This window comes from Amblyomma maculatum, chromosome 7, assembly GCF_055883805.1.
Source record: "Amblyomma maculatum isolate TAMU_Amacu chromosome 7, ASM5588380v1, whole genome shotgun sequence".
Classification (NCBI taxonomy): domain Eukaryota; kingdom Metazoa; phylum Arthropoda; class Arachnida; order Ixodida; family Ixodidae; genus Amblyomma; species Amblyomma maculatum.
Genome location: NC_139350.1, coordinates 24,515,599 through 24,538,372, shown reverse-complemented (window position 1 = coordinate 24,538,372; position 22,774 = coordinate 24,515,599). Strand labels below are relative to the sequence as shown.

Here is a 22,774-nt window from a genome sequence, read left to right as displayed (position 1 = left end):
GAAGAAAAAAAAAGAGGCAGTGGTAGAAGAGAGCACAGCGAGGAAGAATGCCCGCGACAAAAACGAAGCGAGAAATATCTGTACTGCGCATGTTTTGCCCCTTCTCTCCGCACTTTAATCGTAATAGCACCCCGGCACGTTGCGGGACGGTGTCAGTTCTGTCAGGCCACAACTCTCTGGTTGCGTACGAAAGCAGACGACAAAGAAGATGCCAAGCGTGAAGCTAAACAGCAAAATTTAACTTTCGCTCATCAAGTGCACACAGAATGCCAGCAGCGCCGAAGTTCTCTAGAGATTAAACAGATTTATTTATCCATTTAATGAGATTCGAAACTGTAAACCTATGTATCGCGAGAAACAGCATTTCCTTTCTATGACGTAATTAACTAATCATGCACAAATTGAGCTGCATTAGACTAACTTATACCGACTGCTGATGCTGAAGGGCTCCTAATATGTATTTTTGAGAAGGGTGAAATGAATCACCTCACACCGCTCTCTGCGTGGAGATGCCCTCGTCGCACAATATGTTTTGTGTGCTTAGGAAAGCGCGGGGCGAGACTCTGGGACAGAAGATGGTTGTAGCCCAGCGCCGGCAGGATGCATGAATTTCGCATGCCGGAGCTCCTGGGTTTGGTCCCGAGTACCGCCAGTGGATATACGCAACGGCGATAAAATTGGTACAGGCTTTCTCCCGGCCTAGTGCTTGGCTTGGCTTGTCTCGCCTGAAATGCTTGCAAAATGGGTGCTGATCTTTTGTGAACACAGAAAATACCTTATGCCGAGGCAACATTTTTCTATAAATCAAATCAAAGTTTATCCCCGTCTAAACCCACTATACCAAAACCCACTACAGTAAAATACCACTTGAACGAACTTCATTTAAACGAAGTATTCAGTAGCGCGAAGTTTCTTTAAACCCCCCACCGTAGTACCCTCGAACCCAATGCAAACGCCCTTCAGTTTAACCAAATTCAATGCAGTGCGCGATTCACTTCTACGAACAGTTTCCAAAGCGCCATCCCATGTCTTCTTGGTCACACTGAGCACTTCAAGTACAACCCGCCCTTTTTGCCGCGCTTTTTGACGTCGAGTGCTGCGTCGACTGCGCTACATTACCGGGTTACGAAACGTGGCCATCTAGCTTTGAACTGGATTGGCTACCTAAGTAAGTTCATAGCTAGCCGAAGCCATTGCTTGCATTTTTTTTTTTCATTATTAATGCGTTTAGTTGGCTCCACAGCCCTAGCTGGCCATAACCCCTGCCAGCCATAGCCACAGCTTCAGCCCTACTCGGCCTAGTCGTCCTAGCCTCGTGGAAGCATGCTGTACACTATGAGCGGCAAGCTAAAGCACCTGACTATCGACGAAAAACAGGACATTTTGCGTAGGCTGGACTCCCGGCAGCATCAAGTTGACATAGCGAAGGCATTTGGGATCCCCCCATCGTCGTTGTCTGCTATTAAAAACCAGCACTAAGGAATCGCGGCCACGTCGGAAAGTGGCAGCTCGGCCTCTCCCGCAAAGGACTGCGTACTGGATATTTCACGAAAGTTGACGACGCTGTTGCCACATGGGTGAAGGATTTACGATCCAGGAACATTCCGCTTTCACGACCCATGATTCAAGAGAAGACCATGAATTTCGCCGCGCTTTTCGAACTCAGTTGATTTGACGCAAGCAGTGGATGGCTGCATCGCTACGGAATCTTATGAGAGCTTAGATGCAATGACCGAGTTCACAACTGCTGCAGTCCAAAGTGTAAAAGTGCAGCAGAATATTACAGCTTTCTTTCCAAGGTGCTAGTTAGCTGAACGTGAGCAGAGTGACGAATAAATGAGTTGATATATACAATTTGAGCACCCGATATTTTTTACCTAATGGCAACAAGCTGTCACGCACATATTTCAGTTGAGTGAACTCTCACTTTAACAAACTTTTTCCTATGGTCCCTTGAAGTTCGTTCACGTGAAGTTTCACTGTACCACCAACACCATCATCATCGTCATTATCATCATCAGAACGTTTAAATTTCCGCCGCCCGGTTTTGTCAGAAGGCCCGTAGAAGCTCTGCGTTAAATGCGCGCTATCAAAATGCGCGAGTTTTGGCCCCCTTTAATGATAGGTCACGAGAGCCAATCTCCATTATCAAGAATGATGGACCTTTAGTTTACAGCTCTTAATCAGACGCTAATTCTAGGCAAAGCTAAGTCTACATTCAGTGTTCTTTAAGTCAATACAAAACTCTGAGGCACATGCATGACCGACTTCACCATCTCCTGTCGCCTTCCTGCATCTTAAATTATCGTGACAGCTAAACGCATGGCTCGTTCCAATGAAGAACGGTGAAGGGAGGGGAGGGGTGATGATGAGTTAAACATCGAAAACGGCAAGAGACGCTGAGCGCCTTGCCGAGAAGAAAAAAACAACAAAAACGAAAAAGCGGCAAAGGAAGGGGCAAGCGCTGTTCAGCCAAAAAGCTGATGGGCGGAAGTTCCTCTACAGCAGCTTGGAGAACAGAAGAGGACGAAGATGTCCAGCTCACGGCCGGGGACCCGAGTGCGGCTACGGCGATTTGCGAGGCGTGCAAAATTGGCCTATGCCTTTCTGGTGATGCGTGCTTACACCGACTCTCCACGACGAGATGGGGCACAATTTTTTCACATAGGAGCTCCAGAACTGTGCTTACCCCGGCTCGCACTAAACGCACGTGCGTTCATCATTCACAGCTGATTCCTTTCTCATTCTGAGCAAGGCAAACAACTGAGACAGAAAATTACGCCTTTCGAAACTGAAATGGTTTTGCCTTGTGCTTCGGTAGCCTGTTTTCCTCTCCCTTTTAGCTCACACAGCAAATGAAAAACTTGGACTTTATTCATCACACTTGTTATCTCAATTTCGAGCTCCCTACCGCTAACTGCATTTTTTTTTATCCACCGAAGCAACCGCTAACGGCGCTTGATGAAGCATCAGGATAACGAAGACGGTCCTCTAGGCCGTCGAGCCGTCTTCCAGATGCACGGGCAAAGACAAAGAAAATCAAATAAAAAGCTCATAGCAGGGAGCTTTCGGGCATTAGGGTATCAGTTCGGAAAAGAAGAAACAAACAAAAACACAACAGCAACAAGGCGCCAAAAGTAAGAATAAAAAGCGTACCCGAGGGAACCAGTCACTCGTATCGTTAGGGAGGCTCCAAATCGAAAGAAACCGTCGGAGAAAGACGAACATCGAGGATAGCACGCGAATAAAGCAAATCGACCCCCACACGTACAGCACACGCTGGAGGAGGCTCGGCTGGCGCATCGTTAGGCGGGCATTAATCGTGAATTAACGAGCAGAAAGAAGGAAAGAAGGGCGGTATGATGCGGGAGCCGAAAGGGAAGCGAAGTTCGGCGGCCGCTTTGCCGATAACTACGCATAATAGTTTCCCGCCGGCTAGCCACGAAGCAGCCGGCTGAATCGCGGAGCATTGTGACCGCGGGACGTCTGATGATCAGTGGTGCAATCAGCGGCGTGCCATCGTCCGGGCTGGGCGATGAGGGAGGAAAACTCTTGGCCAAAAGTCAAACAGAAGGCGGTCGGCGATTCAAACGACGAAGCGCTAACGACGATAGTAGGAAAGGAAAAAACAACAACAATGAAAGCAAGAAGGAAAATAACGCGTCATTGTGGAGGCAATAATGAGCTTGGAGAACCCAGATGGTAGAACATTGTAGCGATAGCAGGATAATACAGAAAGACACTGTAGTGTGCTAATCGTCATCGCTTCAGCCATCGACATGCACCGGCGTGTTGGTACGCCCGAAGACGAAGTTGAACGCTTATTTGGTGAAGATCCTCCTGAGCAGCTCAATCCATCTGAGTTCCCTGAATAAATGCAGCCTTATATATAATTGGTGGAAGTGCGAAGTGCGTTCCCATCCACACTGGAACTCCGAAGCCGTACACTACTCCCTCCGTCCGCCATGAAAGACGAGACCACCTCGGCATTGCCGCCCGTCCCACCCACGGTCCTTTGTTCTGGAGTCTTACGGCAGAGCGACTCTTGCCTCTTCAGTGGCACGATCGACCAAGATGTCGCCGATTGGCTGTCGTCGTATGAAAGAGTAATCAGCTTCAAGTGGAATGAGTCTTATAACCTCAGTAACGTTATATTCTATGTGACGGACGTGGTGAAACTCTGGTTTCGCAACAATGAGGCTGACCTGCCATCTTGGTCTGAATTTAAGAGTTTCGCGAAAGTGTTCTGCCAACCGACAGTGCGCAAGCTTCGTGTCGAACAACGCTTACGTGATTGTGCTCAGCGCGCCGACGAGACCTTCACAAGTTACATCTTTGACCTCTGCAAACGCGTCAATGCGCTCATGCCGGAAACGGATAAGATCCATCACATCCTCAAGGACATATCTGACGACGCCTTTCAGAAGCTTCTAGCGAAAAATCCTACCACTGTTAGTGAAGTCGTCAAGCTTTGCCAGAGCTACGAAGAGCTCTGTAACAGCGCACTTCTACGCGGCGCTCCGGTGTGTGCGACGAAACCCTATATAAGCATAGGCCCTGCAGAGCAGTTATTTAACTTCCGAAGACACTTTGTTGATTCAACAGATCAAAGTCTTTGTTCGCGAAAAGGTTGCACACCAGCTATCACTCATTTTCCATTTTCAAGACTCTCACCGCCTCGTCCCTGAACAGGCTCCATCTTTGGCCGCTACCGTACCTCATGCCGTGCAAGAACACGTCACTGATGTCCTGCCGTCCAACCCCGTGCTACCGCCTGTTACAGCACCTGTGAGAATTTTGACAATGCGGTTATACCCTGGGCGCCATGGCGCAAAAAGCTTTTGCCGCCCCGCGCCCTGTAAAAATATACCCAGTTAAACTCTGCTGTCTCTAATGACACGAGAACAAGCTCAATTTAACATACAGACACTTGGCTGATGTGGTGAATCTTTTAGGGCGAAAGCCCTACTTGGCTCTTGGTGAAAATCTCGCGTTAGTGAGGATCTGTCCGCGAGATATCGACGGGGTCCTGTCTAACTTGTAAGAAAAAATCATCCACCACCAGGAGTAGAACTCCTACCCCTCCGATCACCAGCCGAACGTGTTTCAACCGATAATACCACGCCAGGCACATGAGAAACGTATCTTGTATATAGTTTTCCTTGTCTAGCTTTCCTGCAATCTCCATGACAACGTAGGGGCGTGAAGACGACGCCTTTATTCCGATCTCCAGGAGGGAGCGTGACGCACGTTATCTGCTGCCAGCCATGAAGACCAAGAGCGGCAACGAGCACGCGCCATCGCCGCCGAGTGAGCTACTATTCTCGAATTCGGCACGGAAGAAGCCGCTATCCTGCACTGTGTGATCGGCAAGGTTTTGCCAAATAAACACTACAGTAGAACCAGCCTTATCGCTCTTAAAGGGCCACTGTCCAGGGAAGGGCCTTTTAAGCAAAGGAGCCCAGTGTTTCGATCAGGTACCGGAGATAGTCTGTGCAAAATGCTAGTGACACGCGCGCCGCAAAGCATCGAAAATACAATTCAAAGTTCTCTCATGCTCTCCTCCGGGAAGCCAGCTTCCCCGTTTTCTGCGCTGGCCTGACGGGCCACAGCAATGACGTACGTACCGCGAACGATGTCCATTGGTCAGTCTCGCTGACTGACGGGAGAAGGATGGGTGTCTACCGCTCGCAGCGCGCTTTACCCTCGCCACGGCCAGACTGAATCCAGCGGCGCGCGCTCCCTCGACCGTTTTCTTTTTTCGCGCTCGCGGAGAGCAACGCCCCACCTCCCGCCAAACGCGGAGGAGGAAGGGGAATTTGTATTGCGGAGGCTAGACGACCTCGGGCAGGAGAGTGAAAAACCTTTGCGAGGGAACGGAAGGAGAGAGGCATGACAGAATCGGGTGATTGCGGTGGCTGTAACTGCGTTATTAGTTACTCTTTTCAAAAACATTTTGCGGCCTTGCGTTCTAGGGGCGAAGTCTCACAGTCACCGGGGAAGAAAATATTTTCGACCGGAGGGTGGACAGTGGGCCTTTAAGGGGCCTAAAGTGCCTCAAGATTTTTTTTTTTCTCATTCTCTGATACGGCTGGAGTCACGTGGTATGGTGATCGAAGTGAGGAGTGAGTGCGGCACGACCGCCTCCGCGGCGGGGCACAGGTAGCCAATCACGTGGTATGACGTCACGTGCAGACATCTACACATCTACATGTATGTATGTATGTATGTATGTATGTATGTATGTATGTATGTATGTATGTATGTATGTATGTATGTATGTATGTATGTATGTATGTATGTATGTATGTATGTATGTATGTATGTATGTATGTATGTATGTATGTATGTATGTATGTATGTATGTATGTATGTATGTATGTGTGTGTGTGTGTGTGTATGTATGTGTGCCGTTACAAAGCAGTGTTTTTCTCACGAGCCAAAGAGAATTCCTCAGATGAAGAGAAAAAAAGAGCCGTAAGCGAGCGATGCAGAGCTGTGGCTCTTCTGAGAAAACCTTTTTGGCGCGTGGTTTTCACTCGGTTACAACGGCACCAACAATGACGCGGCTCAACTGCCGAGAAGGCGCATAAGAGCTGCGTTCTAAAAAAAAAAAGACAAATTTTACTCGGGCGCAGTAACACGAACCAACCGCCTGAAATATGCGATTGTATAAATGTTTTTCCGAGAACTCTCGTCCCGCAATTTTTGTCGCAGACAGCGCGGACTTGGACAGAAGAATGCTAACCTGTCAACCTTGGCTACCCGCCGAAAGGTGGTCAGACTGCGTTTATTCCAAGAGTTTTTCTACCGTCCTTTCCTGAACTCCATTATCAACCCCGCCCACCACATCTCTGACAGCACAAACCATAGGTAGGCTGTCTACCTTCCTCCTGCCCGGACATCTGCACGTTTGTCATCATTTTTTGCTCAGCCATCAAGGGATTGGAGTGACCTGCCATCGTGGATCAAACCGACCCATCAACATTCAGATCATCTATCGAGTTTCATCGGCTGAATGCACCACTCCCTCATGTAACGCCCCTTCAGTGGGGCCTTTAAGGTATTCGTAAATAAATAAATAAATAGGTTCAATAACTGGATGCGCATACATGGGTGTCACGTAGTAAACAGACTTCGAGGAGAGAAGAGGTTCGGAAGAGAACAACAGCGGAACCGTGAATGCATGACTTGGGTAATAGCGGTCTGCTTTGGGTGAGTACCTGAGGGCAGTATATGCGAACAGTAGCGTCGTACCTAGCAAGGGGTAGTAGGGCCGCCGTTAGGCTGCTTTATCCTGGGCGGCAAACCGATCTGCTACGTTGCAAAAAGACAGTACGAGGTCCCGACCAGAGGTCGCAAAATGCGGTGTGCGGGGGACAACCACAGCGCTGGATACGAGTCGTTGCGAAATCACGGACAACGACACGTGCCGGCCCGCGTTCACCGGAGGCCATTGTTTCCTCCGGCGAACCGGGGCAATCGACGTGCCGAGGCGAAGCCGAGACGCTGCCAACGCCGCTTCTACAGCCGAGCCGACGAGACCCCGTCCAGAGGGCACGGAGTTAGCTGGCGCATGGCTCAATCACACGGCGCCCGAAGAACACGCGAGGGAAGGAATGCGACGCATTCCAGAAAACACGGCCCTTCTCGCGAATTCTTACGACTTCTTGATGCGCGCGATCGCTGGTGCCAGTTGCGCTCCTGAAGAAACGTTCTTTGCCTGACTCTATTCGCCACTGGTTCGCTGTGAACGAACTCCCGTGGCACATTTCGGCGCCACGTTTGGTGCAATGTTATATGCATCTGGGAGTGAAAGGAACAGAGCTGAGACTTCAAAGGCTAGCTGTTTGGGGCCTCGAGGTTGCAACAAACCGCTATATACGGAACGTCAGTTAGATCACTGAAACACGCGTGGCTAAAAAATGTGACATCGCTATCCAAGACAGTGCGAGGACCATAAGTGCATAGCAAGCTGCCGGCGCGCAATGTCCGATTATACTGATGGCTGAATAGAGCGAAGGGCACGGAACGTTAAAGGGCTTCGCAGTAATGTATACGACCTGGAATTCTACACAAATTTCAGCAGCATTTCGCCGCCATCCGAAAGCAGCCACAGCAGCTAGGATCGAACCGGCGGCCTTGGGCTTAATAGCGGAACGCTGTAGCTAATCAGGTTGGTTGGTTGGTTGGTTGGTTGGTTGGTTTGTGGGGTTTAACGTCCCAAAGCAACTCAGGCTATGAGAGACGCTGTAGTGGAGGACTCCGGAAATTTCGACCACCTGTGGTTCTTTAACGCGCACTGACATCGCACAGCACACGGGCGCCTTGCTTTTCGCCTCCATCCAAAAGCTGCCGCCGAGGCCGGGATTCGATCCCGCGTCCTTGGGAACAGTAGTTGAGAGCCGTAACCACTGCGCCACCCCGTCGGGGTAGCCAATCAGGTGCACCTAGGCTGGACAATAACAAAAAGTGTGCCTATCACTTTTGACCAATGAGAGATTTTTACGTAATTCAAAACATGGCAGTGAAGAGGCTGCCACTGTCGGTGGCGCTATATGCGAAGCTATTCAGGGGGATCTGTAAATGACAATTTGCAGATTACTAAAAGCCTAAATGTTTACTTCACTGCTAAAAGAGGGATGCAGGAAACAACAAACATTGAAGTTTACGGCTCCGGACATCTGCCTCGCCGGGATAAAAACACGCCCATCTTTTTTTGTTTGTGTTTTTACTTTCAAGTTTATACCTTTTGAGGAGACTTTTGGGTGTGCCAGCGAGCACTTTAAATAGGTCCTAAAAAAGGGGACTTGAAAATATGAAAAAAAAAAAGAACATTGAGCAACATACTCTCTACCACGGAGGACACAATTCACTGTACAAAGTGTTTTAATTACATGACAAATTAACAAAATTTTAGGAATGCCGTTCCTAATTTATCAAATGGGTGGTTAGGGCACTTGGAAGCAATGAATAAGATGCGCCATATTAGTCTTTTAACAGAAGAAATTCTCATTAAGCTCCACAACGAAAGGGAATCCGGCACTTTAAATAACGGGCATGCATTTTCACCTTCCCTTGTCCGTCCGTTCACCCACGCCGCGGCGAAATGACAATCTCAACTGGGCCATATAAATTCAGAAACTTGTTAAAATATTCGTATTGACACTACATTTGTTAAGGATGTTCCTGCAACCCCCCCCCCCCCCCTTCCAAATAAAAAAAAGTAATTGCGCTGAAAGTTCGGTTAACTTGAACTGGGAAGGAGTCGAACCAGGACATTTAGATTTCAAGACGGGCACTCGATAACGCAATCGCTTTCAAGTCTTGAATAACATTCACAAAAAAAGATACCAGATGAGAGAACTTTTATCCTTTCATGAATGCCCTCGCAACTACGTTACTAAAATATTCACAACTCACAACCTTTCAAATTAGTTTTGAAAAAGGTCGCTGAAACACTCGATGTATACCAAAATAATATGTGCATTACATTAAATTATTAATTTTTTTTTTTTTTTTTTGCCAGCGATTATATGCGATACCGGTGGTCTCGACATGCCTTTGCATGTAGTGCTGAATGGAGTTGGGGTTTTAGTACTATCAAAACTTGAAGGAAAGAAGCCAACAGTCGGCGAGGCCAAGGAAAGCGTTGGGGATGGTACTTTATGTCTTTTTTTTGTTTAATGTTTTACTTGGATAATTACAGAGATTAGTAATGTAATCTGTTTAGGGGAAAGATAATTAAACACAAAGTAGAAGAAAAACAACGTGCCGATGGTGGGAACCGAACCCACGACCTCCGAATAACGCGTCCGGTGCTCTTCCAACTGAGCTACATCGGCCGCTGTCCCCCCTGCGTGGGTTCGGTTCCCACCATCGGCACGTTGTTTTTTCTTCTACTTTGTGTTTAATTATCTTTCCCCTAAACAGATTACATTACTGATCTCTGTAATTATCCAAGTAAAACATTAAAAAAAAAAAGACATAAAGTACCATCCCCAACGCTTTCCTTGGCCTCGCCGACTGTTGGCTTCTTTCCTTCATGTATTATAACGAGCACCCTCATTTCCCCTTAATTGATCTATCAAAACTTGAGACGCTCCTGGAAAGCAACATGATGACTTGGCTTATATATATTTTAATGTCCCGAAGCGACTCAGTCTTTGACGGATCCCACACTGCAGGGCTCTAGATAATTTCGACCATCCAGGTAAAAAAAAAAAAAAAAAAGAAAGAAAACTTTCTTACTGTGTAGAAGGTAGGCTGCTTCCAGCTTCATCTGGCGCATTCAGATCACAATTACCGGAAATTATAGAAAACGCGCGCACAAATGTATACACGCAAGCACACAGTCGAGGAGAGACAAAATAAAGAACAGAGGCCGGAGAAAGGAAACGAAGTCAGCATTGTGTAGCAAAAACCCCTCACACACCACCTTTGTGCGCCGAAAGTATCGCGCAGAAGTTAGTTTCCTCCCCCAGCCCACCGCACGGAACTCGGACGGACGTCTGGTCTTCGTTGCATGGTGCATAGCTCATTCCCTCTTCATGTTTCTGAAGCTCGATCGGGGCGCAGTGACGTTAGGCAGACGACCGACAGCAAGACAAACACTTTTGTCTCTGCCCAGCCGCGCTGAAGCGAAACGCCGCTCTCTCCGTCGGGCACTGCTCTTCTTCAGATCGGACAGCTCGCCAGTAAGCGTTACACGAGAAGCAACCGGCAAAGCAATTTAAGGGATTGAGAGCGCATTACAAGATGAGAATCTATTTCTCTGGGACTCCGATTATGGGCTTCGCCTTATCCCGTACACAACATAGGCGAAAGCCACTGCATTCTGCGCTGGCTGATGTTGCAGGCCCGCCTTAAACGTGCAGTCACGTGATATGAGACGAAACCAAAGCGGGCACGATAGGAAGCTTTATTCCAGGCTTTCTTTTTTTCATCGAAGGGGGGGGGGGGGGGAGGGGAATAGGCTGGGCTTAAACAGATTAAGACGAGACAAATTAATGTTTGGCATGGTTTGTAATGGTTTTGTTTGGCGTTTTAGCATCAAGAGACTGGCACAGAGTTATATGTTAGTCCTTATTGCACGGCGTACAATTGGAGCTACAGTATTTGCCAAAAGTGTAGAGCCCGGGGGATCTGCTTCTGAGCCACTTCGTGCGGCTCGTAATGTATTTGCAGTGCTCCGAATCTCTTTATTGTGAGAAGATTTTTCCTGTCCAATAGGAAAGACCTCCACTACGCTAAATCAGCGCCACAGACCCCTTCTACACTTTTGACAAAGACTGTACATAAGTTGTCGGCTCGAATCCTAGCCGCAAACTAGCCTCCAACTGTACTAGCAGATGGATGCTAAATGGGAAATTAAACGGTGTGACAACACCTTCACAATTTTGACGCGAAAGAGGGGAAACCTGGCGCCGCACAGGATTGCATTAGGGGTGCTACCCATAAGAGCAAATGTCGCGCCAAAGGCGATATGGGAAAAGACCCTGTCACAAGGGTGTTCGTTGCGCATTCTCACTCGCCGTTTCGGTGGTGCGACAACGGCTGGCGTCACAGTTGCCACGGCAATCAGCGACGCACAAGCAAGATTTTCGCGCGGCTCTGACGATCGCGCGAGTGCTTTCGCTCTAATAATGCTGGCGCGATTAAGGAACGCCACGAAGGCTAAACCAAAGAGGCTCGTTCATTCCCTAGCTGGCGTCTCGTGGAAGACGTCACACGCTACCTTCGCCTTCTTGACCGAGGAATGCGCGGCCGCCACAGCGCTGCACTCGGCGGACAAGATTGCGTGCGCGCACAGCTCTGTTCAACTTGACATTGTCGCGTATAAACGAGCATTTTGTTTTATTATAAGGGGCAAAATGAACGCGAGCAAGCTGCAAAGGAGCATCAGATGCTAAATAACGCATTTTCAAATGCCCGGTACACGGTAATAGTTAAGCAGCTGTCCATTTAACTGTGCCGCGCTGATTGGTCAGCATACAGCGAATTTTCACGAGACGTCGCTGCACCGCGTCGTGCTGAGCTAGTGGCAAAAACAGCAACGTCACAAGTGATGTTACACGCGTTATAGTGCAGAAAACAAGTAATAATGACAAAACAATGTTTCATTACCCACCACAAATAGCTGTCGCTGAATCTGGCGTTGCGCAGCGGCAACCTTTTTTGGGGGGCTTTTACCCCTCACAGAATTCGCGATAGCTTCCGTGACATTACACTCCATCCAGCTTCCGTTTTGGGCTTCATCGTAGCTTTATTATCAGGCCGACCGATAAGAGGACTGACGCGCATCGTGACGGATGGAGCGGACAGCGTCTAATATCGTGCGCCGAGATCAACCTACAACAGAGCTCGCGGGATGACTACCTCTCTTACGCCCAAGACAGCAGCGAATCGGCGCATGGCCCCATTATAATCGGTGCGGCTCGGATCAGGTGCCACTTCATTACTCCGCCGACTGGATACCGACGACGCAGTCAGGAGCTATGGAAGCGAAACAGGAGCCAAACGGCGACAACCTTGGACGCCAAACGCGGAAATAAAGTGGCCGCGGGCGGGACTAGCAAAGGCCAACCTAATGACTCTGAGAGCGCAATTACGCTCGAAGCTGCATATTTGCGCCCGAGAGACTGGAAGCGCCTCGTGGATTCGGATAGCGCGCGCAACGGCGCTCAGTCGCGCTGCTTAATTCGCCGACACTCCGTTCATTTCCGCGCTCCTCAGAACGAAATCCGACGCGCGCGCGCGCATAAAACGCGATCATCAGCCACGCAATCCGCCGTCATCCCTGCGCGGGGCTCCGACTGCGCGGGGCGCGTAAAACGCGCGCAACCGCGTTGCCAGGACAATGCGGCCGTTCTGCCCCCTCGCTCCTTCCCCGGCGTGGGGATTTCATTACGGCGGAGCAGTTCCTTGATCTTACAGCAGCCGAGCCCTGATGAGTTTGCCATCCGATACCCAGCGTGGGCCGCCGTGTGACTGTGCGTGCGTTTGTGCGCCGCGGCGGATAGGCGCGAGTCGAGACCGGAGCTTATTAAGCGCGGATCGCTCCCTCTGCTCCTTGCACACGACGATGAGGCTCCTCCCCCTCCCAATCCCCAGGGTCATATTTCTTGGTCGTGGCTATGCCGACGACTCGCATGCAGAGCGCGGTGCGCGTGGAACCGCGGGCTGCGTCGCGGTCGGGGCTTTTACCGAGGCTTAAGCAATGAAGATGGACGCGCATGGCGCCAGATGCGACAGAGAGCGGCACGCGGTGTGGTCTGGCGCCTTTTTAGCGCAGATAAGGCGGCGGTCGTTGCCCCTCGGAGCAGCGCGTGGCCACCAGGGGTCAAGAATAGCGGCGGTGATGCTGCTGCCGGGCGCCGCGGCGGTAACAGGTGTAGAACGGGCATGATTATCGGGTCTGAACAGGAAATCAGGCCCCGCGCGCGCAACACATATAATCAGATGCTGCGAGGAGGGTAAGAAACGAGAAATGCACTAAGATATTGTTAGCGTGTTGTGAGCGCTTAAATCCATTAGAGGCCTGCGAAGCCTAGGGGCCGCAGAAAAGCCACTATGATAGCTTACGTTCCAAGTCACAAAGCAAATTTTCCAGTAGAGCTGACGCGGCAATCTATAATTTACATTATTTTAAGTATAATCTTCATTCATGCCTAGGAGAGAAAATAAACTGAGCAGTTCATTCGAAGCGCAGCTTGTTTACTAAATAATTACAAAACGAAAGCAAAATGTTTGGTCTACGGGGTTTGACGTCCCAAAGGGACCCGGCCTATGAGAGAAGCCGTAGTTGAAGGATTTGGATAATTGCCATCAACTGGTGCACTGGCACCGCACAGTAGTGCACCGATGCCTAGCGTTTCCCGGGAGAATTCTTTTTGCCAAAGTTTTTCACTCATTCACTCCTCCATCGAAACGCGGCCGGCGTCCATGTCCCAAACAAAACAAAAGACGGCGAGACATGTCTGCACAACGCTGGCATTCCTTTATGCACCATGCAAATGCGAAGCGCCGTTGAGTCCGGAGTAGTTTCCAGCACTCACCCAGACATTCGCGGGATGACTAATGATTCAAAGCGGTCACCCGCAGCGACAGCAATAGGAAGTCGTGCCATTTCTCGCGAGATCAGAAGTCGAATTCAACGGCGGAATGAACGTTGAAGGACACGAAATGCGACGCTGGCGGTAGAGTATATGACCAAGGGGTGTTAGCCTTACAAACGTGTACTGTAGGCTATTGGCGTCATAGTAGAGTTATGGTTGATACACCAGCTTCGAATAGTAGAGTTCTTTGACGACTTCAGAAGCAGCTGAGCGACGGCGCACCCCAGTTTGTGGAGTGTGGCTTTAAGGCGCACGTATGGAGCACAATATGTGGCGCTTAGAATCGTACATGGGACAGACGAGATACTTGACCTGATATACTTTATATTAGCAAGAGTTCGCAGTCCTTATTCCTGCAAGGATTGCAGTGACAGCCTTTGCCACTGCCGCTTGGTAGTTAAAATATAAGAACCGCTTTTCTCTTCGTGTCATTTATCCGTCTCTCCCTTTTTCTCCCATTAAAGATGGTCCAAACAGGCCTAGTTGACTTCTTTTGCAAATGATGCCTGCTGGGCAAGGTCTGCAGTAGCTGCTGTCGTGAGAAAATTTGCTTGTATGCTGGGAGTGCAAAAACCAAGCACGGTCTTCTTGTTTCTGAAGTGCGCTGAAAAGCAACGCTCTACGAAAGAGACAACTATAGGGCGCGAACGTTGCAAACTCCGAAGCACATAATCTGCGTGGAGAACGTACGCGCATAATAGTTGCATAAGTGTTTACACATCTTCCGACAGAATCAACTGCTAAATATCTCAATTCTATGTGGATTCCACGCAAAATATTGCAGAGTTTTAACGTGGCTAAACGTATACAACGTGCGAAAGCGGTGTAGTTTATCTTAAGGTCGTAGATGTAGATGACGTCGTCGCTGTCTTCTCGCCCACTGTGTACGCCATTTTGCTCGGCTTATCTCATGCCCTTCGGCCATGACATCTAGTCTCGTGACGACGCAGGGAATGGTAAGCCGGTCATACCTGGTCAATTAATCATGCAATACTAAAGCTAAATACCATAACAAATTTTAATGTACCCGTCAGCCGGAGAAGAGGTCTGGATTTGTGACACTGCACACAATCCCTTTCGGTCAATGACAACTGAGGATATGAATTCCAACCACCCATTCAAACAAGCTTTTCGATTAGCGGAGCAAAGAAACGTGGCCCAGACCCCTGAACGGAATACGTCGTTAGCGACACTAACAAAACCTGGTGGCCACTAATTGATTTTAACGCGAAGCCTCTAGCCGCTTCGCGTTTGAACGGAGCAGCTGCCAGCATCTTTAGACGAGTGCATGTCCTGGCTGAGCGCCGCAAAAGGAGTCCACCGACCACATCCCGTTCACACGCAACGCAGCCCAGGAACCTTCGGAAGGCGCACACGCGCCGCCATCCTGGCTAGGTGACCGACAAGCGGAGCCATCCTTTGGCATGCGCCCGATCGCCGCAACCCAACACGTCAGGGCGGGAATCGCCAAACCGGAGGGGAAGGGACGTGGTATACGCCCTACAGAGACTCAGGCCGCAGGTTGTGCATGCGCTGCCGGCCTCCACGAAGTAGTGGCGCGCTAGAGTACCAGCAGACTGTGAGCGGCTAACGCCGCGCGATTAGACGAGAGAGAAGAGAATGCAGGAAGCGGTGTTTTCCACGGACACGCGGCCGCCACCGCAACCTGGTCACGATTCACGAAAGGGCGCCGCCAAAGACGCATCGGCGCATAAAACGACACGCTTCCTGTCGGCCACGTAAGCCATTGTAGCGCGCCTCTCTCTGGCCGGGACAGAAACGTGGGCTGCTGTGGCTCGCGGACGTCCCTGTGCACGACTCTCGACATCTCTGGCGAATCTCGCAGGTACGGCACGCCGAAGCACACGCGGGGCGTCACGCTTGACAAATGTCGCACGCATACAATGATCGCTTGGCTACGACGACAATGCGTGGTCGCGCCAGCGTTTGGCGACGTTCGCATCCTTTGCGGTCTATCGACGACTCCACAGAGAGAACATCCCCATGCAGTCCGTACCTCGCAGTGTCTCCCCACCCACACAATTTAACGGCCGACATGTGTGACGTCATCCGGCCTGCGCTCCAGATAAAGTGAACACTGAGTACGAGTATATATGCAACGAGCCACATGCGCAGTCGTTTCCTGCCACACGCACTTAAAAAAAAAAAAAAATATGATCAGATCTCGGAAAGGGTGCTATGGAGAGTGCACTGCATCCAATGCGCTTCTCCGCTGGAAAAATATAGGCGAGTGCGGCTCTCCCGCGCAATATTTTTCCTTCACGAAGCATGAAAAGGGGGCAAATGATTTTTCACATATTTCTGCGGTAAAAGGTCCACATCGTGGTCGGATAAAGAAAAGGAAAAAATTCCAAGGGGAAAGGGCAGTGTTCTCTTAACGCACGAACGTGCACACCCACGAAGTTGAAAGGTGGCGGTTTTTGTTCGGACTGAGGAACGGAGCTCAGAGGCGATAGCGATGTGCGGAAAGTATCAAGTGAGAGAAAAAGAATGAAAAAAACAAATCTATAGAAGATGCGCCTCTTTTAGGACTGTAGATATAACCACTAAAGCTCCATAAGCATCAATCCCGCTAACATTCACAACAATCCTTCAATTACAACAGTGCATCATTATAAGCATGCGTACGGTCAAGTAACAGGCGACCAGGTTCTATCAGAGTAACGTCACCCCTCCTTGGAAGGACGATCACGTTGTTCTTCACTATTTAGAAAGCCCACGAGTTAACGAATTGCATAGAAGATTGCCAAGAAGACGTTGTGTTCAGGTATGTATACCTTGAACTGAGAAAGCTCGTGCTGTCAAATGCGCTAGAGCAGCGAATGTGACAACACTCGCTAGAGCGTATACATAATCTCTAATTAAGCGGCAGCAAGAATATTACGCAGCATTGGCAGATCTTGCGGATGTCCCGCCAATCTAATCATGTCTGTTCTAGCATCGGATACAAAATGTCCGCTTGACACAGCAAGAGTAAATACTTCTAATAAGGGAGTAATTACTCCCTTGGCGCAGCCATTATGACAGCGGCCGTTCCAAGGAAGGAAACCGCGCTGCTACGTTAAACTACGTCACCGTAGCTATATAAGCTGGACATTTCCCTTGCAACAATTTTACCAACAACAATGCACTGCGGCGACAGGCGGTACGTCATCACCATCGCGCTCTACTTACCAAACGGAGAACCTTCTTTTGGGCATCATCCCCTTCTTGGCTAGGGCGTCACGCACGGAGTTGTGCCTTCGCCGGAACGCCTCCATGATGAACAGCGCACGGAGTGAAGCACGTATCAGTCGCAATATCGTCTAAAGCAGTATGTCACGAATCGAGTTCCTTTGTCATGCACACGCGCACCAAGGTTCTGCAGTCACTGCACAGTTCACCTTATGCAGCAAGACAGTCAGTCGGCGACAGTGGGTTTTCTTATCAGCAAGTGGGCACTCGGCTGAGGCAGGACCGTCGAGGACAAGCAATGCGCTGCGGGATATGGAAACAAGGCGTCAACAAGCAGCCACCGGAAGGCGTTCTCCCGAAAGAAAGACGCTACCACGACCCTCAACACGGGCGCGGAAGGCAGTCACGAAAGGTGCACCGAGGAAGACAGTGTCCATTAGACGGTGATGAAGAAGGAAGGAACGGAACACGGCTGTCGATCGTACGCTCCAACGATAAATAAGAAGTTGCTTTGCTCACCACCTTGGTGGGGCAAGTCCACTGAAGGAACGGGACAGCAGGCGGAAAAGGCGTAGGAGCACTACATCACAGTCCATGATGGAGCGCCTTATTATATGTTCAGTCGCACACGACACTTCAATGTCCAAGTGTACGACTGTCAGCAGAGAAAACGCCCAGAGAGTCACCGCCGACAAAGAGGGAGGGACACGAACGGAGGTTCTGAGCAGCGATATGAAGTAGAACGCTGAAGCGAAAGCTTAGCGCATTGTATATACGTTACTGACCAGTCATTGCGCGCACTGTACGGATAACTTGGGGCGGAGAAAATACGCCGAGTCCTTGGGCGTGTACTGACTAGGTGTCCAGCACGTCACATTGGAGAAGAAGAAGCACTTACAGCGATGACACTTTCGAGAAAACACGCAGATGGAGGCAGACCGCGGTTCAGAGCGTGGGAGCGGATGACGCGCGAGAGTGGAGTGCAGGTAGATGAGTAGCCAGCCAGAGAGACCTAGCAAAATGTCCCGAATGTGTACCGAACCTTACTCGACGACAATGGACAGAGAACGCAAAGACGGCGCTGCTGCCGCTGCTCCACGGGACGACGAGAAGTGGACTCTGTCGCGAAGTCCTCCTCCCTCTACCGCAGCGGCCCCGGGGCGGCCCCGCTTCGAACGGCGGCCTGGTGAGTCAGTGCGACGAGTACCCCGTTGCTTTCGCTCGGGACGCCGCCGCGGGCGGCTGTCAGTCAAGGGAACGCAGTCGTCGGCGATCTTCTTGTCAGAGACCGCTTCCGCGTGCGAGAGGGCGCCAACGCACACAGTGGAAGTGGTTCTGGCGTTCACTTCGCGGAAGCTAGCCCCAAGCGATGAGGCCCGAACCTCTATTTCTCACGGACGACGCCGTAGGATGGAGACTACTCTGAAATAGACATCTGCCACACAAAACGCCGTGCGATGCGCTTTAGCAGCGGGTTGGAGATTTCGGGGTCCTTGAGAGACGCTCAGGAAGAAAACAGACATGGACTCAACAGCCAGGGATTAATTCATCTCCATTCAAATAACAGAGCCCCCTTCTGTGCAGGTCTCTGATGAGGAACTCGAGTGGATTTGGAGAAATGCGAGTCACTGTTGGCACCAACTTCGGGCTCAGGGATATTTAGCGCGAAGACAACGGTGAATAAGACATTCAAGGTTGACTGGATAGCTTTTCAGCGCGTTTTTAGCGCAGTGATCCGTCCCTTCAGTGCCGCTAAAACCCGAAGCTTCCCTCGCATAAAGAACGGTCTAGGGGAGAAGAAAAACAGACGCGCTCAGTGTCGAGTAAAAACACTCCGCCGGGGTGCTTTACACAGCTCACCGTAGAGAGAGTGAAAGTAGGCTTTCTCTTCCAGGTGACGACCCGAACAATGAAGCTTTGTCCCTCTAGACAATGGGACGTGAAAAGGGTCACTTGTCGCACACAGCTGCCGGCGATGGCAAAGTATTTAACGGAGTACGCAAGCAGGAAAAGCGGTACTGGGGTGGCGCTTAATATCCCTCGGCTATTTTCTTCTCCGGCAGCAAACACAGACGCCGAGACGCAAGGTGAGTGCTGACGATAAAAGCTAACACAACACTGTGCCTTACTGATAACAGCACCGTTGAGGACAGCCTCATACGACTGATTTCGTGTACACTCCTGACCAAGCCGAGAGGCAAAATGTAACCAACGGTGGCACAACAACCACAGGGCTCTCGCAAGCGGTACAAACGCTGCAAAGCAGGTCTTCAAAACATGCACACGTGAACACCTTATCGTCGAAAGGATACGCTGACAAAAGCGAGAACCTCTTCGTATTTCGCAGTCAACGACGCCTCCACAGAGTACGATCAATCAGCTGACATGCAATCAATAAGTTCCTAGCAGCACATCCTATATAAGATCGTTACTATCCTGAACTGTTTTACGGATGCAAATTCTATGCAGTACAATGAAAAATGCAGTGGCTAGAGCGCTAGAGTCTACCGCAATCGAGAAAATTAAATTTCCCTTAAGAACTATTCGACAGAGCTTGGTTTTCTTTTTGTTCAAGCCGGACGGTATTGGTATGCGAATAAAGCACCGTAGCTTGAACGACCAGGACCCGAGAACTGTTAGGCCCGATAAAATATAAACATTAAGTTGCTCTACACAACTTTAAGTTTATTTGCGCCGAAAGCCGGCGCTAAGCGCCGTAGTCGCCATCAATCATTGTTGAGGCCTGTCGAAAAACCCGCCAAAGCTCGCGGCAGTGAGGTCGATTGGCTGAGAAAAGCGGAAACACTATAAGCGGTGTGGATGGCAAGACTGCTCCTTCTCTGCTGCAAGTAAGGGTTTTTTGTGAGCGTTATTAATTCACTCGCGCTGAAGATTTAGTACGGTTGGGGAAAAGAGTACGCCAAGCACAACGGATGTTTACGTCTGCAAGAATAAATTCGTCCGCAACGGAAAGACACTCGCCTCAGGTAATTGTAAACGAGGCGCGAAACCAGGCCGAGAGAAGCAGCGCGTCTAGAAACGACAAAGTCTATCGCAGACCAACAAGAGGTGGAGCGCTGTTCAGAGCAGACAGGCTATATGAATCGTTACTTTTACGGAGGCAGAAGATGGGAGCGGAAAGACGTACTTGTGAGAAGAAATCAGAAACGGACGGCGGCTCAAAATCCGGCGAGCAGGACCAGTGGAAGTGCCTGCAGGGTAATGACCAGAGACCAAAAGGTGGACAAAAGACCACAACGGCGGAAAGATCGCGACGTCACTGACACTTCAGTCCGTGCAGCTTCGAAGCAGTTGTCGGTGAGACGGGCGGCGTAGAGAGCGACGGAAAGCTGTCGACGACAGCGGACGGCCCATCGTTGCCTTTGTCGACCTGGTGCCCAATACTTCCCGACGCACAGCGACGTCCATTAGATGACGATCGGCAAATGCGAAAGCGTGTCGGCACGCCGGCGCCCGCTCCCCGAGTGCGCGCGGTTCACAGCGGACGGCGGAGCGCGATCGGCAGCGGAGGCAGAACGACCGCGTCTGGCGCTGCAATGCCGCGGACTCCCCACGAGCGCTCAGCCACACCGGCGACGCCGGCTCGCCGTGCGGAAGTGGCAGCAGCGACCGACGCGCCCACCGCTTCGCCAGTGGGAGCGGGCCGGCGCTGCGATCGAAGCGGCGGCCGATGCGAATCACCACAAACACCGCACTGGTGGAGAGTCGCCGATGACATGAATGGGAGGTAAATGAGGACGGAGGTATGCCCTTGGAACAGCGTAAGGAGAAGAAAGACGCGCACACACTGCGATGACGTTCCAGGCAAAAAGAAGTACAGCTGACGACAGAGCAACTAGCGGTAATGTGACCCGAGACAATGCTAAGCTTGACGCCAGTCAGACGAACTAGACTCAAAATTATTTCTCGCAGCGAACAACCTGCAAAGATAGAATACATTATTTAAACCAGGGGTTCTTAAATATATTTTTTTGCCTCAAGGCACCCAACAGCCATCAATATGTGCCTCTTTGGAGAACCTCTGCGTCTAAGCCAAAAGTACAACACGTGAAGAGCATCACAGTTCCTAGTCGCGCTTAATTTGCCGCTCTGAAAAAAACAAAAACAAAATCGTAAATGTAAAAAAAAGTATGCTTACATAGGCATCAGGCATCCTCGGGATGATCTCGTCGTTCTTCAGCGCCTCAACCTTTCCTCTCTGTAGCCTAATTCGATGTTCCAAGCATTGTGTAAACAAAAGCGAAATTAATCTTTCAAGGACAGCGCCCTGGGCTACATGTACACACGGAGATTCGCTAGGAAGGGCAAACAGCGCAAAAGAAGACAGGAGCAGACGAACCGAAGTACTAGCGCTGACTCAACTCATCGTCTTCGTCTTTTGCGCAGTTTGCCCACCAATACATGCCACCAACTCGCCCGCTTGGCTACTGAGTCGCCAGGCGGTCAGAACTGAGTCCTCTGTAACACCCGCGCGCACTTAGAGACCGAAAGAGGGATTTTTTAAGAACGACGACACCGCGATGTGTGGTGTGCCCTAGGCCCGTATACGCTCACGCGCACCTTCAAAAACGCTTTGTTCGAGACAGTTGCGTTGAAAAGGTTACCTGAAAGGTAAGTGAGGCCAAATAGCTTTGGCGTCGACTGTGGGCGGAGGGCAAGCACAACGAGCCGTCATGAGCAACGTCCACGAGCGAGCGTCAAACATGGAGGCAGATTGAAAACGGTTTCATTGTAGCCTGGCTTTATGCTGACCACTAAATAATGCAGTTAACAACAATCACTTAGGTCATCGCACTTAAAAAGTGAAAGAGTGAAAAGGAAGGGCATGTCGGCTAACCAAGGAGATACGTCCAGATAACTGCTCGATTCCCGGGCAGCGGCGTGGGTTAAAAATCAAATAAAGAGAGCGCACAGTGCAGACTACTGATAGGGTTGGGTGGGGTAGGAAAAAACAAAACCGGCGCGTTCATATGCGCCCACTAAAGCCTCTTGACTAGAAGCCTGCCGTAATTCACTCGTGATTCCAGTCACATTTCTAAGCGCCCGTACGGTGCATGATGTACGGACTTAACGAATGCACACATTCAGAGAATTATGCTATGGAAGGCACGTGAGGCAGCCAGCCTGTGCATCAGACAAGCTACTGATTGTGTGTATATGATATACAGGCAAGCTCAATCAGAGCCGGCCTCCGCTACATGCGAATTGCGCGCTCCTCTGTCTTAATCTCAGTTCCGCTGAGAGTAAGCTAAAATGAGACCCAGTGCGTGCTGTTTCGCGTGTGCCACGTTGTGCGGAGGCTGTTGGCTTCACGAGCCATAAAGCAAGAGAGAACGTAGGCGCTCTCGTTGCGCGCATATATTGCGCGTCCTCGACGGCATCCACCACAACACTGCACATCGTACGAGGTGCAGTGTAAATGAAGGGACGGCTAGTAAGGG

At 50.3% G+C, this 22,774-nt stretch overlaps 1 protein-coding gene across 9 annotated transcripts in view; it reads right to left on the bottom strand.

Moving 5' to 3' along the window:
- LOC146182824 (rap guanine nucleotide exchange factor 6-like) overlaps positions 1–22,774 on the bottom strand; it is a 582,921-nt gene that overhangs the window by 278,548 nt on the left and 281,599 nt on the right. Inside the window, exon 1 of one of the 9 annotated variants that reach the window (XM_084608933.1) lies at positions 17,313–20,864. The exons of the other annotated variants lie outside the window; for them this stretch is intronic. Within the exon in view, the coding sequence (XP_084465059.1) occupies positions 17,313–17,398 (86 nt within the window). The 5' untranslated portion in view covers positions 17,399–20,864. Of the gene's footprint in view, positions 1–17,312; positions 20,865–22,774 lie in introns of those variants that run through there. 9 annotated transcript variants of the gene reach the window in all.